Genomic DNA, 18,468 nt, shown 5'->3' on the forward strand with positions numbered 1-18,468 from the left:
CAAGAACGTAATCTTCAGGGTAGACACCCAAATTGAAAGGCCTGAGCCTTAGGCTGCAGCTCCCAGGCACTACAAGTGAAAAATGAGATCAGACCAGTTTATTATGTTTGTTTAATTAAATTTTGCAAAATAGGAAAGCTTTTATGCAGAGTGTTAACAATCTAATTCAAATGAGTCATATCCGCTTTCTGTTGTAAATGTGTAATTGCAATTTAGACTAATGTAATTACTGGTTAGGTAGGTTTTTTTCATGTAGTAGCACATAAGTTCATGCTTACTGTGCTGGCCATTATACAGGTGCATGGAATTTGTTCCATACTAACAATTTTTATTTTCAGTATTAATAGTTAGTAAAATCCCCTTCCTCCAAATCAAAACTATCTTTTTAAGTACCACTCTGTATATTTAGAACAGAAGTGGATATATGAGCATCATTTGTATGATGGGACTTGATCATAAAATGTTAATTGGAAATGGGTCTTTGCTTCATCATGTTATATTTACTTGTCAAAGTAAACAGAAGTAAAATGTAGAGATGATAAGGCTGCGTGTGTCTGATACACATCACACTTTATTTGGTAGTGGGGAATTATACCTCATCAACTCTCACAGGGCAAAACCCAACTGTCCCTCTGAATTTTGGTGATGTAATTACAAGGGAAGTAAAGCTGTATTATCTGCCCTCATGCCTGGTTCTGAAAGAAAATAGCCACCACTTTGTAATGTTTTGGTGGCAGTAGTAGCTTCAGGTAGGAGAGGTTTTTTTCCATGTCAGGAGCGACTTGAGAAACTGCAAGTTGTTTCTGGTGTGAGAGAATTGGCCGTCTGCAAAGACGTTGCCCGGGGGATGCCCATATTTTTTTTTGTGTTTTATCATCCTTGTGGGAGGCTTCTCTCATGTCCCAACATGGAGAGCTGGAGCTGATAAAGAGAGCTCATCCATGTTCTCCCCGACTCGAACCTCTGACCTATTGGTCTTCAGTCCTGTTGGCACAAGGGTTTAACCCACCGTGCCACTAGGTGGGAGATATTTTTCTACCTTTTGATGTACAGTTGACCCTCTACTTTTACAGGTTTCACATTTGCAGTTTTGACTATTTGTGGGTTCTGAACCCAGAGTCTCCTGAAGTGGATCTGTGAAAGGGCTATTCAGGAAGCGTGCAATCTCTGTTTTGTCCAATGTTTCCCTTCCTTTCCTGGGTGAAACAGAGACTTATGGCACAGAGGTAAGAGGAGGAGCCACTCCTGCAACATGTAGTCAAAGGCTTTCATGGCCGGAATCACTGGATTGCTTTAAGTTTTCTGGGCTGTATGGCCATGTTCCAGAAGCATTCTCTTTTGATGTTTTGCCCACATCTGTGGCAGGCATCATCAGAGTAACACGGGGAGAGGTGGATGAGCTCCTTCTATCAGCTCCAGCTTCTCATGCGGAGACATGAGAGAAGTCTCCCACAAGGATGATAAAAACATCAAATCATCCAGGCATCCCCTGGGCAACGTCCTTGCAGACGGCCAATTTTCACACACCAGAAGCAACTTGTAGTTTCTCAAGTTGCTCCTGACACAACAAAAAATAAAATCAGAGCAACACTCAAAAAGCAGTGGAATTCAAGACTATAATAAATCAGAGCCATCTAACACCTCCCAGCAAAGGATTCCCCCAGGCAGCAACCAGGCAGGCATTGAAGCTGCAAGGCCATTAAATGCTAATCATGGTGGCCATTTGCAACATTCACACTTGCCCCAAGCAGACAAGAGTTTTTTATCCCATCCAGGACATTCCACAGGACTGAAGACCAATAGGTCAGAGGTTCGAGTCGGGGAGAACATGGATGAGCTCTCTTTATAAATCTCACTTGCCTGGTTTCCAACAGAACTCTCAACCTCTGAGGATGCCAGCCACAGATGTGGATGAAACATCAGGAAGAATGCTTCTGGAACATGTCCATACACCCCAGAAAACTCACTCCTGCAACACTTTACTTACTTGGCAGATCTACTTCCTCTTCCCCGTGAATCCTTGTTCCTCCTGAGGAGATTCTTTATTTCTTTCCCATTTTTCTTCCATACTAGGGATGAACCATGCTTAAACACCAGAAGTTCTGTATTTATGTCTGGCTTGACCTTAAGTCAACTCTGCATTTGCACAGAATAATGGAGCTTTATTATTTACCACTTGCTCATTATAAAGAGATCTTGAGATATGAAGATAGTGAGTTGAGTAGCTCATAAATATTGATACAAGAACATGAGTTAAGAATCTTCTTTGTACTCTAGCAGATGTGAGCTTCCTAGATCCAAGTTGCGGTAGCATGGCAGTTGCAGTAATGCCTGGCCCAAAGGTGTTCAAATAATCTGTGGAATTCTGACAGTTAGATTTTGATCAAGTTCTTTCTGTCACTTAGCAAAACGAACTGTCAGTTGGTTCCAGACAATTTACTTTATGATTCAAATGTTTCTGTTTCAGCTTTTGATGTCATGAAAGGACTTGTAGGAGGACTATAAATCATTTAGAAGGGCTTTTCCTTCATTAGACAATCATTTTTCTTGTAGTCCTTGACAGTATTAATAAATTCATTGTTCTGTGCTTCCGATTTATGGCAACCCTAAATTACAAACAAGATAGGTTCTTTAGTTGAATTTGTATGTAAGTCAGAACAGGTATTGTTGAAAGCTTTCATGTCCGGAATCACTGGGTTGTTGTAGGTTTTTTGGGCTGTATGGCTATGTTCTAGTAGCATTCTCTCCTGACATTTCACCTGTATCTATGGCAAGCACGCTCAGATGCAGGCGAAACGTCAGGAGAGAATGTTTCTAGAACATGGCCATACAGCCCGAAAAACCTACAACAACCCAGAACGGGTACATTTTTAAGTGTAACTCCAATCAATATATAGCTTTCAATAGCATAGGGAATGGTTAACACCCCTTAGTGTTTGTTTTGCTGGGCCTCTGTTCAGAAATTTTCACCTCACTTTCTATCCCTGTGATGATTGTATTTTGAAATAAAAATGGCTTGTTGTGGAAGCAAAGATTGGCTCTAAAGCTTCAGTAGAGATAGCTTTTCCCTATGAGAAGTCTTTCAGGAGTGAATTTCTCTTCTGAGGGATAGATTTCTCTCACTTCTTCTTGTCTCACCCCCATTCTTAGCTATGAGTTGTTTGTAGGTCAGATGTTTATAACTCAGGGACTGGCTGTAGTCTTACATAGCAGTGAGGAAGCACTTTAGCAAGTAGCATCATCATACAGAGTGAAGCTTCCAAAGGGACCATGCGTTCTACTATTGAGCTGGAAGAATATAATTCATGATAAAAAACAGTTGCTAAAATGTCTGTTGCTATTTGTTGGAAAAGGAAAGCGATAGTGCAAGAAAGCTAAACCAATTTCTATGCGTCTAAGATTATGGAAAATATCTTCCAGGCTTTAGAGAGGATTTCAATACAATATCCAGGCAGATCTGAGACTACCTAGATAATGTAAAAAATAACACTGGTAAAATTGTCTCTGAAGGCAATTATAACAAATAGGGCACTACAAAACAAGCTACACAGTTAAAGCCTGCCTTTCAAGAGTGAAAATTCATACGTAATTAGAGGATTATGACATAAAGTGGTTGGATGGTATGTATGTGTAGAGGGAGTACTGCACGCATTGAGATCAGTATAATTTTATCATGCAACTTGGCAATATGAGGGTCTATATTCAGCACATATTCAATGCTTATTATCATTTCAGCAAAGAGTAAAGGGAGTCTTTACAGTAAGGGTACTCAAACTTTTTAAGCAGAGGTCTGGTGCAGGTCCTCAGACTGTTTTTTTTTTGGGGGGGGGTTGTTGAAAAAATGAATTTCTGTGCACACTGCACACATCTGGTCAAAGGAAATCTAGTATAATGCCAAGTTTTTAACTTTGTTTGCGTTCTTTTTAAATACATTATAACAGTACCCTAATTTTGCTTCTGACATGATAAATAAAATACTGCACACATCTTATTTGCAATGCAGTATTTAAAATGAAGAACAATTTTAATCAAAGTATAGGCCTGCTTAAGGCTGACTAGATAGTCAAGTTAATTAGAACTGGTGTTGTTGTTGTGTTCCTTCAAATTGTTTCAGAGTTTGGGTGATCCTTAGTCTAACGTTTAGGGCAGGGTCTGGGTAAATGATCTTGGAGGGCCTCATCTTTCCCTTGGGTCTTAGTTTGGAGACCCCTGCTTTACAGTGAGAAAGACCATATACATACATAGGCATATACATATTCACCTAGAAATAAGCCATATCTTGTTCAGTGGGACTGAATCCCAGCTACATGCTATAGGTCTTCAGACCTAATCCTATCAGGTGAGACCATTGATGGTGGGATGTCTGCAAGGTAAGTGTTACTGAAATATAGATAAGTAGATCTATGTTTAATCTATGCAAAACTTAGTATGCAGGTCAAATTCAGGATAAAGTAGGGACACATGATGATTCTTAACTTCCTCATTTCTAGTGACTATTCAGTACTCAGGATGTCAACTGGGGAATTTTGGGTATTGTAGTCCAAAAATCTGTCTTTTGGGTATTGTAGTTCCAAAAACCATCCTCTGGCAATAGTAAAATATGAATTTCAGATGTTTATAAAAAAAGACCCCAAACATGTAGACAGGTGTGTTCTTGTATATGAACAAATGGCTATTAGCTACCTTTTTCTCTACAAGGAGAAATCCTTTTGTATAGTGAATACGTTGTAATTCTCTCTTCAAGTCCAAGCCACTTTTCATTGCAACAATATATGGTATTGTTGCTGGGAAAATCCAGCCCTCTTTCCTGAAGTTTGCAGCTAATTCCAAATGGAACAGGAAAAACCTGAGAGAGGTGACAGGCGATTTAGTTGTTCCCTATGTGAAAAACCCCCCAAGGGCTCCAACCTCATAACCTTTTCCTGCGTGCAGCAACCCAACAAGAAGCTCCACCCTTGTTGTGCAACGGGCTCCCAGTTTTCCTTTAAATGTGAGCCACTGTGAGCTCTCTAAGGGGTGAGAAGGAAGGGGTATAATATGATAAATTAATGAATTAATATAACCCCATAGGGCACTTATTGTGTTCATTTTTGTAAGAGGGAATATGACAAAGCAGCCCGTAAGAAACTGGAATCAGAGATGCAAAATATGGGCTGGGATTAAACAGACCCGCCTGTTTGGAAGCTGTCTGACTACATTCCAGAAAGAGACAAAAATCTGGGTGATCAACTGTCCCTCTAGTCTGGTCACTTTATGACCACACACTAGCTTTCTTCCCAGTGGGCAAACATTTCACTTGTATGTTAATTTTGTGTTTAGTTAGCTGATCTAAACAGGAAGGATAGCAAGTAGAAACTGTAATTATTACAGGGAAGCCATCTGGTCATGGTTTTAATAAGGTGAGGTCCTCCAGAGGTCATTGGAGCTCAACTCCCATCATCCCTGATCATTGCCTTCCTGGATAGAGGATGTTAGGAACTGAGGACCATTGGGTCAGAGATCTCTCCTTCTTGCTTTAGGGCAGTGGTTCTCAGCCTGTGGGTCCCCAGGTGTTTTGGCCTACAACTCCCAGAAATCCCAGCCAGTTTAAGAGCTGTTAGGATTTCTGTGAGTTGAAGGCCAAAACATCTGGGGACCCACAGGTTGAGAACTACTGCTTTAGGACATTGTTGGTATTTCTGCAATGATAAAAAGGGAGAGAAACCAGATAGTGAGAAGACTTCTGACCAGCATGGCTAAATAGTAGAACAGACTTCTTTAATGTCACCTAAGCAGAGCATTAGCATTGTCCTCATGGAGCCTTCTTTCGTTTCTTAAGAAATTAGTGGATTTTCAATTTTCTTCTTTGTACTATATATATTTTCATTTCTGAACTGAACATCAATGTCATAGTTTTACTGTACTTACAAAATTAGTCTATATTCTGGTCCAGGGGTCCTCAAACTAAGGCCCGGGGGCCAGATACGGCCCTCCAAGGTCATTTACCTGGCCCTAGCTCAGGGTCAACCTAAGTTTGAAATGACTTGAAAGTACACAACAACAACAACACAACAACAATCCTATCTCATCAGCCAAAAGCAGGCCCACACTTTCCAATGAAATACTAATAAGTTTATATTTGTTAAAATTGTTCTCCTTTTTAATTATTGCATTGTTTTAAAGTGTTTTTGCACTACAAATAAGATCTGTGCAGTGTGCATAGGAATTCATTCATGGTTTTTTCAAATTATAATCCGGCCCTCCAACAGTTTGAGGGACTGTGACCTGGCCCTCTGTTTAAAAAATTTGAGGACCCCTGTTCTGGTTAGATACTTGTGATGGTGCAGTTGTTCGTATAGTTTTCCTGCTGCCTTCTTTTTCTCTGTTAGTACCTGTTCCTTTTCTCTCTCTTCCTTCCTTCCTTCCTTCCTTCCTTCCTTCCTTCCTTCCTTCCTTTCTTTTGATCTTTCTTTGTAAAAAACAAAACAAAACAAAACCTATCTATCTGTGTGCTTTTGCAAACAAACTTCTGTGAATGGCATTTATGCCATTGTCACTTTTCTGAGAAGTATCTACTTGCCTAGTCAGAACAGTTGATAAGGTCTACGATTTATGAGTGTTAATGATTGATCACTTCTGACCTTGTGCAGAAAGCCTAGCAGACAGCAGGTGGGGTGTGCTGTTTAATCTCTCATTTATTTCTATTTTGGGTGTTGTTGCATAAAATCAAGCCAACACTATAACTATTATTTCTGTGGAAAAATATAGAATTATTTTATATATTTAAGTATATAAGCACAAACAGACATATGACAGAGAAACAGAACTGAAATTTAATAAATATAAAGCTATATCTTTTGTCCTTTAGTTTAGCGCTTATCTGATATGCTATCCAGTTAAACTATTTTTATGTGCTTGCTGTATCCCAAAGAAGTTATTAACCATGCAGTGCCTAATGCCATGTTTTTCTGATTATTTCTATTAGTCATTTTTTCAATTATTGACTTTTCATTATTTCACTGCTTTATCATATTGCCATCATTTTATCATCATTATCATCTTTTTTTAATTATATCTCGTATATTGTATTGGGGTGTTATAAGTGAAACATGTTATAACAGTGTTCCCAGATCACCCAATAATGAGAATCCCCCAGTGGTGCAATGGGTTAAACCCTTGTGCCAGCAGGATTGCTGACCGAAAGGTTGCTGGTTCAAATCTGGGGAGCGGGGTGAGCTCCAATCTGTCAACTCCAGCTTTTCATGTGGAGACATGAGAGAAACCTCTCACAGGATGGTAAAACACCCAGGTATCCCCTGGGCAATGTCCTTGCAGATGGCCAATTCTCTCACACATGAAGCAACTTGCAGTATCTCAAGTCACTCCTGACACACACATACACACAAACTCTTTCTTTCAGAAACAGATACCACTGAGTTTTCAAGGCTGAAGCAGGTGTGGGATTGTAACCCCATTTATCTGTTTGCTAAAAGACTACAGGAAAAAGAATTATTTTGTGAGTTTATGTTTTGTCTGAATGGCTAAAGGGCATCACCTTTCATTTCAGTTAAAGCTCAGCACATTGAAAATTCAATTCTGTTTGCTTATAGTCTTAACAACAGAAGTAGAAAAATCTGAGTGCAACTCAAGGACAAAAACACATCTTAATATTTGCAAGTCCAGTTCATTCATCTTATATTAAATTGATGAAACCCATAACAAGAGAAAAGGACATGTATCATGAAAAAACAGGTAATTGTTTGTTCTTTTGATTGCTGTCATAGCAAACAGTGAGAGTCCCTGGACTTTGGCTGTTCACCATCTTCATTATTAGGAGCATTTACAGCCAGACATGAAGGACTCGTAATTGTAGCCGGAAGTTGACCCTTCTCAGTACACTATTTAATCATATATCATTTTATAATCTATCATGACTGCTGTTTGAAAATATTAGTTCGCCTCTCAGCAAAGGATTAGGAAGTAAGCCTCAACTGGTCTTGAAATTCATCCAAGACTGAGTATGTGTGTGTGTGTGTGTGTTTGCATGTGCCTGTGTGTAAATTTGCAAACTCATTTAGGTTAACCTGAGCCAGCTCCATAATTGAAGGAGCAAAGTGCAGAACTAAGAAAGTTATTTAATTCACATATTCTTTAACAAACACACACACACACACACACGTGTGATCTATTTTGGGTGCATTATGCCATCTGATCATGATGCAGAATCCATGGTGAGCCCTGATTTACTTGGATGGGAGACACCAAGGAATATCAGGTGCTTAGGCTGCATTTTAGAGGAAGGAACTAGCAAAACCAACTTGGATTTATTCCTTGTCTGAGAAAACCCCATGAAATTAATTGAGTCACCATAAGTCGACAGGCAATTTGGAAGCACATGTACACACATACCCCAATATGACTTGAAATGTGGAAAGAACAAAGTGAGTAGCAGAGGGGGATCACACTAAGTTGTTAAGCAGTGCTGTGACAAACAATAGCTAGACAGTGGGTTATTGTAGGTTTTTCCAGGCTATATGGCCATGTTCTGGAGGCAATTTTTCTCCTGACGTTTCGCCTGCATCTATGGCAAGCATCCTCAGAGGTAGTGAGGTCTGTTGGAAGTAGGAAAATGGGTTAATAGCTAGACAGCTGTACTCTTTTGAATCTATAAAGTTATTACAGGCTAGGTTTGTGGGTTTTTTTTGTAAATTGAGATGAAGGCAAGTTCTGAAAGGCTCTCCTGCAGCCCATCAAGTGATTTTCTAGTGGTCCATACAGCAAGGAATTTCTTTATTTATAAAAGTACACTTGCCAAATGTTTGAAATATTACCTTTATTCTCCTCAGGCTGTTTTTAAATCTACCTTTTCTAGTAACACTTTTGTCTGGTTGTGTTTGGATATAAATACCCTTCAGATTTTTCCAGCAGGTTTCACTTTCCAAATGTGCTGCCAAAAGTAATAAGGAGATGAGATCTTTGTGAAATAAATCTATTTTCTTTGCCAAGCACAATCAGCAATAGCAACATACCACATAGTTTTCTCACCTAATTTCTTATGTGACTTAAGAGAGTCCTTGTTCACAAAACTACGATATTTGGAGAGAACACAGCCACATTAAGGATCATATTGTCTACAGTATTTCCAGAGCATGGGCGAAACAAACATGTTTTTGGTATTTGGCTGGTGACACATAATATGTGTTGTCACAGCATTGCATAGAGAGGGATGCCAACATTGGGAAACATTCACAGCCAAATGGATCAAGAGTCAGACATTTATGTAGACAAACCTCCCAAGCTAACTTCACACCCACAATGATTCTCCCATCAACCAGTTATATATTTTTGAAACATCATATTTTGTATTATTTAAAAAGTAAGTTTTCAGAATTTGTCAATGATCTTGAAGGAATATTTTTGCATCCTTGCAATACCCTTGCAAAGTTACTTTAAGAAAATTGATTACATAATTCATTAAAAAGCTCTAAGAACAATTTGTTAATGTCAAAAAACAGCACACCGCTTGTTGTACTGCTTTTCTGTTACTTTGTTTAAAAGAGCAGGATTGATGAGCATGGCGTACAACTTGCAACATTCTGCTCAAAATGTCTAAAAGGTGCTGTTAAAAAGGATACAGTATATTGTACACACACAGCATCATTTCCACTCTGCAAAATATTTGAACCATTGTCTGAAAGCCTCCCTTAGTTGCCCAATTTTCCCAGTAGATTATGATATAAAGACATCTGCAGATTGGCAGGGATTGCACAGCCTAGGAGCAGATAGGAACAAGGTTCTCCAGTCTAGAGGCCACCAAAAATGCATCATTCAATCTACTGCGCTATTATCTCTTTCAAATCCCAATGTCACATTGATTAATGATATTGTGCTGTTTTGGTCTTCATGGCTATGGCTGCAATCTGATTGAGTGCATTATGATTGATTAATTATGCCAATCATATTGACATTTTTGAAGCATGCAGTATACATTTTTCTTTTTCTTTTCTTTTAATTTTTGTTTATTGCCTATTGGTTTATTGTCTTGAGTTGGTTTAGGTGTTGGTTTTTTAAATCTTTCCTTATTTTTAGGCATGTTTTTAGCTGCTCTGAGCTATTTTTTGCTCAATTAGTGACAGAAAAGAGAGAAGGATGCTGACGAATTTCCTCTCTCCCTGCCACTCCACTTGCAACCTTTCACTCCATTGCAGATGGTCCCCCTGAAAGAAGGAGAGAGTGGGCCAAAGGAAGACACTAGAATTGCTCAAAATTGCTTTCATCCTAAGTTCACTTTGTTGGATCAGTTTACTTTCTTTGAATAGAAGGAGCCCCTCTGATGTTGGGACACAAATTGTAGATACAATTCTTTGTCAATGGAATAGTGCAGCAACACAATCTATTCCTCTATCCTTATCAATAGACAGAGATATATTGATGTACGGATTTTCACTGATGTCTCTGTTGACTGCTGTATATACTTATGTATAAGATGAAAAATTGACCTCAAAACCAGGCGTTGACTTTTGTTGGAGTCAAAACAGTACTTCTGTCTGCTCTTTCACCATTGGCCTTTTTGTATGCCTAAGCAGGAAAACGGTGGTGGTAGTAGCTCTGGGAATAAACTTCCTTAACAGGATGAGCTGAGGAGGACAGTGCTTTTTTTTATGATAGGCTCTGCTCAATGGAGTCTTGTCTGCTAGTGGTTGTCTTCAACCAACCCACTTGTCTTCCCCTCCTCCAACTTTTCTGAGGAGGCCAAGAGGCAGACTTCAGGTGGTGGAACTAGAGAAGGTAGGTTAAATAAACCATCAGTCTCTTCAGCTGCTTTTGTGGCAATGATGGGATGGAGGATAAGTCTGAATGATGAACAAAGAAACACCAGTGGTGCTGAGAAACATTTGGCTCAAGAGACTGCTGAGATCTGGGAAGACACTTGCTGGTTGTAGACATTTGGGAGGAAAGGTTGTGTATGTGTGCAAAATTGAGCTGATTTCTCATCTTTTTCCTGCCTTCTGGTCAGCCCCAAATCTGTACCCTTGACTTATCCATGATTTTGGCCCCAAAATCTGCCCTTGACATACACCAGGTCAGCATACACAAGTATATATGGTAATTTCTTGTACTTATTTAAATAAACGTTTAATTAAATCACTCACTGTTGCTCCTCCTTTTTTAAATATTCTAATGATGAACCATCAGTGGAAGGATCTTATTAACTTGTAGATTGAAATAGTTCTGATGATAGAATGTGTTTCTATTTTTAACATCCCCAGACAAAGCAAGAAATCATGCTTGCTTCTTAGATTCTGGAAAAGATAGTCTTCCTTACCATTTCTTCCCTAGCGAGTTGACTCTTCCTCCCCACCTTTTCCTTTCTTTAGAAAAATTATCACATTTTCTCAGAAAAATCAACACGTTTTACAGAATGAGTAGGAGAAGGAAGTGCCGTGGGTGAGAAAGGCCTGTGGCGTGTTCTTGAGGAAAGACACGTCTTCTTTGGTTGCTTTTATCATTCTGTAGGAGTAGAAGGATGCTTGTTTTAGTAAGAGCTGTGTTGCTAAGCAGAATTGTGATACTGAAGATTATGCAGTAGACGTTCAGGAGGAGTGTAGCTTCGTGGCTGACTAGCATAAGAGAACATACTTTTAATTTGAAAGAGCTTGGTTAATATGGGTAGGTCTGCAGGAAACAGGAGAAATCTGACATAACTCTGTGAATTTGTTTCTGGATAGTGGTGAGCTGGCAAGAGTTATGTATCCCAACTTCTTATGCACTCAGAAATTGCAGAATTTTACACAATTATATACAAAGCTAGAGAAGCTACTGAGAAGATCCTAAGGAGTGGAGTCCCATCAATATGATGATAATACTCAGCTCTACTCTTTGGCAGCAAAGGTCTCTGGACTCTGCAACTATTGGATCAATATTTGGATGTTTTAAAGGGGGAATTAAAGTGAAACTGAATCATGGTAAAATGGAGTATTTGGATTGATTGTTCTCAATTCTTCTTGCATTCCCTTGAAAGAAGCTGGTCTGCATTTTGTTTAGTGGAGTCCTAGTTGGAATTCTGTGGCTCACAGTGCATCAACTAGTTGGTCTGCTGTCACCTTTCCAGGGCAGGGAGAGCATAGCCCCATTAACCCATGTGCTGCTAACTTCCTGATTGCACTACTCTCCATGAGCCTGCACTTGAAAATAACTCAGAAACTATAGCTAGGTGAAATGCAACTGCTATACTGCTGATCAGCAACAGTACAATTCCCATATCCATATAGGATACATTCCTTGACTTCGCATGGATACATGAAATTGTAGATAATAGTATACCCTATTGAAATGAAGAAGTTCTGACACAAGCATAGCATAGAGCTGTCACAAAGGACCTAGAAAATGCATAGAGACAGATTTAGTCAGATGTGGATAAATAAAACCACAAATATCCTTCCCATGGATATAGAGATTGTACTCTTACCATAAACAAAATCATATAGCATCAATAGCATCACCTGGCCAATATACCTATGGTCCACTTTTGAAGTGCTGGTAATGACATGTAAAGTCCTAAAGAGTTTGAGACCTCTGTACTTGACAGAATGCTTGTCCATATAATATAATATATATAATTGAGACCTGTTGTATGGGCCCCCTTGGTCCCATCAGTTAGAGCAATACACTGTGGATGGATGCAGGAAAGGACCTTCTCTACTGTGGCACCCCTGAAATGAAATGCCCTTCTCATAGAGGCCCAGTTGTCCAATTGTTGCCATTCCAGCACCAAGTCAAAATGTGGTTTTCATTTAGTGTAATTGGTTTTGCATACACCCTAACATGCCTGTGGTTTAAAATTATTTTAAACTACAATCCATCATTGATTTTACGTTTTACCACTTGAAAATGCATGTATTTTTTTAAACCCAAAAGCAAAAGTTGATTTTTCCATTCAGTATAAGGGGCACTATTTTAGTATGCCATTGCATATCATGGGACTTGAGCAGCCACAGGTTTTGGTATCCATGGGGATTGTGGAACCCAGTGGATACCAAGGGTTCATTGCAGTTTAACCAGCTATAATTTGTCTAAACTCAATACATACTTTAATATATTTTAGCCTTTTAAACTCATTTTATTGTTTACACTATATTAATCAGGTTGGTTTTATTTCTCTCTGCCCTGGGGTCTCTAGATGTACACAGCTTATACATATTTAAACAAAGAAATACGGTAAATAATGCCTACCACTTTGTCCTTTCCACTAAATACCCATTGCGGTCATCTCCCAGTCCATATAATTATTATTATGTGCCTTCAGGTAATTTTCTACTTACGGCATCTGTATGATATTGTTTTCTTCACAATACATATTCAGGAGAGCATTCTGCTCCTCCCCCCCCCCCCTCCCCCCGCTGTTTGCCTTTCAGTACTACTCAGGCCTGACCCCGCTTAGTTTCCAAAATCAAACAAGATCTGATGCCTTAAGGTATTTAGGCTTGGTCTAAACAACACATAACTTTACATCACACATCTTACAGCTCTCTTTAATATACGCCTTCAACACTGCTGTTGTTTCTTTATTTGTAACTATCTGGGCTTGTCTTTGCATGATTGCTACCAAGGAACATCCAGAAATAAGATAAACAAAGCAAAACAGCATCTTAAGGAAACAGTGTGTAAATGTTATGGCAGAATTGATTTAGACAGGTGCTAATTAAGGGAAGGGATATGTGATGACAGCCTTGCATTTTAAATATCATGTCAATTGTTATGACGTTGTCTCACACCTTGTTGGAACTTCCTTGCCAGAATCATGCGTGTTGGGTGTTCAGTCCCCCATGCAATTTGACATATTCCTTCTTCTCCCTTTTTTTAAATCACAGCTCATCATGTGCACTGATTCATCCAGGGACAGGCAGCATTTTCTGTCATAACTTCAGTCTTGATTTCTGCCATATTTTTGTTTCAATAGCATTTAATCCTTGTGTCACATTGCCATATTTCGGCTTTAAATGAAATAAGAGATAAACAAGAGTTTCTGAAAATTCTGCTGCATCTGGCCCTGCCATTTGGTTAGGCCTGTCCATATTGTCTCGTTCGGTGTTTCTCAAATGTTTCTCCTCCAGATGTTTTGGACTTCAGCTCCCACTGGCTGGGATTTCTGGGAGCTGAAGTCCAAAACACCTAGAGGAGCAGAGTTTGCAATCTAGTTTATTGTTGCTATGAATTTGAGGAGAATTGGCATCTACTTTTGAAAATAATTTTGGGGTGGAGAACTGTCTCAGTATTGTAAATAAGACATTGACACTGTTAATTGCACAAGTATGAGAATAAATATAATTACAAGATTCCAAAGTTGACTTTGGAAGAACAGTGTTGTCAGTCTGTTTACTTAATAGATTCCTTTTTTTTTTCTAGTGGCAGCAGAGAAAATATTTAAGATTACTATTTGCATAAAGCCATCAGAAACCTCTTTGGAAAAAGAACAATGAGATATCAATATGTATTAAACCAGGTTCTGAGAAACCCTAAAATCCTTTGAAAGATCATCAGATTTTTCTAAAAATGGCACACAGGTCACTCTGAAAGACTTTGCAAATCTGCCGCTGATCTTAGAGTGAAGCTTTAGGGAGTTTTGGTTGTATTTGTCCAGGATGATGAGGCCTATAAGGTTGAAGTGCACTCTGTGTGCTCAATCTGTCTACTTTAGAATTTTTCATAGAAATTTTGTTAACGCGTAAGGGATGGTGGTACAAATACTGATGTACAAAGTCTTGGAAAAATATTTGACAATATGTCATGTGGAGCCTTTATGGAAAGTTAATGTGGTTTTGCTCTTGCACCAAATAGCTCAGCGACCAAGAGACTTATGTACCCATCAAGGGAAATTTACAAATAATAGATAGTGGTGTACCGTTTTGTTATTGTGATTATGTGTTCCATGTTGTTGGGTAAAGACTACTCAAAGACTGAACAATTAAGCACAAAATATTAGATTGGAAGAGTTGGTATAAACTCACTTTTGAGCTTGCTGCAAAGAAGAGTGACTGACAAGAGGATTGTGTATTCAGCATTCTTTTCTCTTATTACTTGGCATTTTAAAAGGGGAAATCCCTCCTCTTCCAGTCTAAAGCACTGTCTTTATGAGTAAAAACAACATAGAGACTGTCTTCCTGTTTCATAAGTGTTGCAAGAGCTACATTGGCATTCGTCATTGCTGTTTGCAGTTGGGTTCTTGAATAATTTCTCTGTCCAGGATAACAGCTGTGTTTGATGGATACTGATAAAACTTGACGGATCAGTTGAAAATATATTTGAAGCACTGAGGATTAACAGCAGATCTGACAAGTGTGTGTTTTTTGTTCTTCCCTGCAGATATTGCAGTGGTGGAGATGAGTGATGCTTTCCGCCAGCCCTCCCTGTTTTATCATCTCGGAGTCCGAGAGAGCTTCAGCATGGCTAACAACATAATTCTCTACTGTGATACCAATTCAGACTCTCTGCAATCACTGAAGGTAACATAAGTCTTCATAGGATGAATAGGGCATCGTTGGAGGGAAAGAGTTTCCTGAAGATCATTCAGATAAATGCCTGATTGCATTGTGGTATAACCTTCAATGCCCACGCTGTTCCGAGTATTATCTGTCATTGTGGTATACTATAAGCTGGTAAAGGCCTCAAATATTCATTGTGAAGGATGTGCAGGTAGTAAAACAAACACAGATGCTGAAACAACCTAAGGATCATTATGAAAAACAGCCCTTCCCAAAACCCTGCCCAGTATAACTTGTTGAACCTCAAGAAAAAGCTCTCTCAGCTAGATTTTGGCTATAGATGCATATCAACAGTTAAAAGCTTGCCTATATAAGGGACCAGAGTTACATGTTATAAGTAAAAAATAAATTTTATTTAAATTAGCATTTAATTGATTCATGTATTCATTTATAGCCTGCTTTTTTCACCATCCTTTCTGTTTTTATCCTCACAACAACACTGTGAGGTGATTTACACTGAGATGTAGTGATTGGCCCACAGTAAACTAACATTAAGTGACATTTTGGAAAATTCTGTCACTTTCCAAGAAAGTGCTTTGAGCACTTGAGTCCCACCTCTCTTTGCCCTCACTGACTCCTTGTTGCTTTTCTGAGTATTAAACATGCAAAAGACAGTAAAGAAGATACAGAGCCAATCCAAATAAATGGAATTCGCTACCTCAGGCACTGCTGTAGTAGACATTACTCAGACTGTTAGAAGGAACTTGATTCATCATTCATATGACTACATAAATATCTACCTACAACATGTAAGGCCAGTGTGTGCTTGGAAATTTAAAGCAAGGGAAAATAATTTCTTCTCTAGGCAATTGAGTTAATTGTTCTACCATTATAATGGTCATTTTTTCACCTCATTGATAGCTTCATGATCCTATTAGTCAATTTAAATTATTTTGATAGTTTTAAATCTTAAATTGTTTTAACCTGTTAAATATTTACTTTCATAGTTCTTTCAGGTTGAAGATATAGGTGGAATGTACCAACAACAGTAATATCAACCAGAATTCATGATGGCAGTTAGGAATGTATCACCTAGAGTTACACATTTGTGGCTTGTTCGTTTTCATGTATTCACTACTTTAGGGAATACATAGTGACTATGACAGTCCCCCGGTCCATAGAGATAGAGCCCTGACTAGTCAGCTCAAGCTGCCTATGAAGTTTGATGTTAGTTATTACTTCAATTCTCCCATTATTGAGTTTAATGTCTGTTTCTTAGCAGCTCCAGATGGTTTCTTGCTGGGTATGCCCCAAATAGCCATCAATGTGTATATCAGTTTTGGCACATAGTTTGGCTTTCTAGGTGTGTTTAGTATCTACAAATCCATGCCTTATTCCTGAACAGCATTCACCCAGGTGCCTGGGTAGCATTATGTTGTTATGATTGCAGCTCAACATCTCCCATCTACACCAGATCCTTCTCTGTAATATTCAGCTGTGTTGTTATTGTTGGTATGGTATGCATTCAAGTCATTTCTAACTTATGGTGACTCTAAAACAGTGGTCCCCAACCTTTTTTTTGACCAGGGACCACATTCCAAACTTTAGTAGCAAAAGGTTTACTAATCAGTTTTGGTCAGCTTTAGATTTGGTTTGGTTACTTGGGGTTCTGATTCAGAAAATTACATTGGCTAGACATCACGAGCTCTATTTTCTGATACAGAACATATGCCACCCAGTAGTCGTCATCTGCTTATCCACATAAAACCATATTTAATAATCTAGAGCTGATGTGGCCTATCCAAGGGGTCGGGGCTGATCAGCAACAGGGAAGGAGTGACAGGCTGCATGAAAGGAGCGGAGATAAATAAAATAAAATAAAGAGGAAGGAGGCTTTTGGACAAGATTTTTATCCTCGCAGCCCACTGGTGGTCTGCAGCCCCACAAGTTAAGAACCAGTGCTCTAAAATGACCCTTTGTGCAAATCAGTAGATTCAGTTCTACTGGAATACCAGTTGGATTCAAACTGGTATTTTAGATCTTCACTTAGTAGCCAGATCATGTACGTGTCCTTTTGTGGCACTAAAAGAATATATAAGAAAGCTTAATGAATATGAGCTTCTAATTACAAGCAATTCTCGAGTTACAAACATCTATAGACAGGGGTGGTACAATAGGAAGTGAGAGAAATCTATCCCTAGGAAGGGAAATTCATTCTTGAAAGAGTTATCATGGGGAAAAGGTGTCACCACTGAAGCTTTTTCACTACTCCTTGTTTTCGCAACCAGCCAAATTTTGCAAAATCCAATCATCGCAGGGACCAAAAGTGAAGTGAAATCTTATGAACAGGGCACAGACAGCAAAACAAACACCACAGGGGTGTTAACCCTTCCCATGCTATTCAAAGATGGATGGATGGATGGATGAATAGATAGATATGGCTGGAATAACACTTAAAATGTACCTGGTCTGACTTACTGTACATATAAATTAGGAACAAACCTACAGAATTGACCTTGTTCATAATTTGAGGACGGACTGTAATTATATTTTTAATGGAATCTTAAAATAAATAATATTATTTCATTGTCTTATGCAATAATTGTCTCAGTTTAGAATAGTTGGCTCATTAGGGATATAAATTTCACCATCTTTCTTATCAATACATTCATTATTTCCACCCATGGCATGTAAATCCACCAATTGGGTGGGCAAAGGAAGCAGTGCTGAAACAACAACACAATGTTGGTCTGCCAGCTCTGCAAGAAGGAGTGACAGCATATATAATGGGACTTGATGAACAGAGGGATTGGCTAACAAATCACGTTAATTAAGCCACATTAACTTTATGCTGTATATGTACTTGTGGTAAAACTACAGTCTTAACAGGAATTGGGAAATCCCTCACTCCTCATTTTGTATTTAGGTTGCCACCATTGTCTTCTTGTCTTTCTTATTACTTTGGCTTTATTCCAATGCTTTTAACAACAGTGTGTCATAAATAAAT

The 18,468-nt window shown here is 38.7% G+C and overlaps 1 protein-coding gene across 2 annotated transcripts in view; it reads left to right on the plus strand.

The window, feature by feature from the left end:
* Positions 1–18,468, plus strand: part of MAP3K5 (mitogen-activated protein kinase kinase kinase 5) — a 120,140-nt gene that overhangs the window by 23,482 nt on the left and 78,190 nt on the right. For both annotated transcript variants that reach the window (XM_060753435.2, XM_060753434.2), the window contains exon 2: positions 15,343–15,482. In XM_060753435.2, coding sequence (XP_060609418.2) covers positions 15,343–15,482 — 140 coding nt within the window. The remainder of the gene's footprint in view (positions 1–15,342; positions 15,483–18,468) is intronic.

The sequence above is a fragment of the Anolis sagrei genome, chromosome 1, assembly GCF_037176765.1.
Source record: "Anolis sagrei isolate rAnoSag1 chromosome 1, rAnoSag1.mat, whole genome shotgun sequence".
Taxonomy (NCBI): domain Eukaryota; kingdom Metazoa; phylum Chordata; class Lepidosauria; order Squamata; family Dactyloidae; genus Anolis; species Anolis sagrei.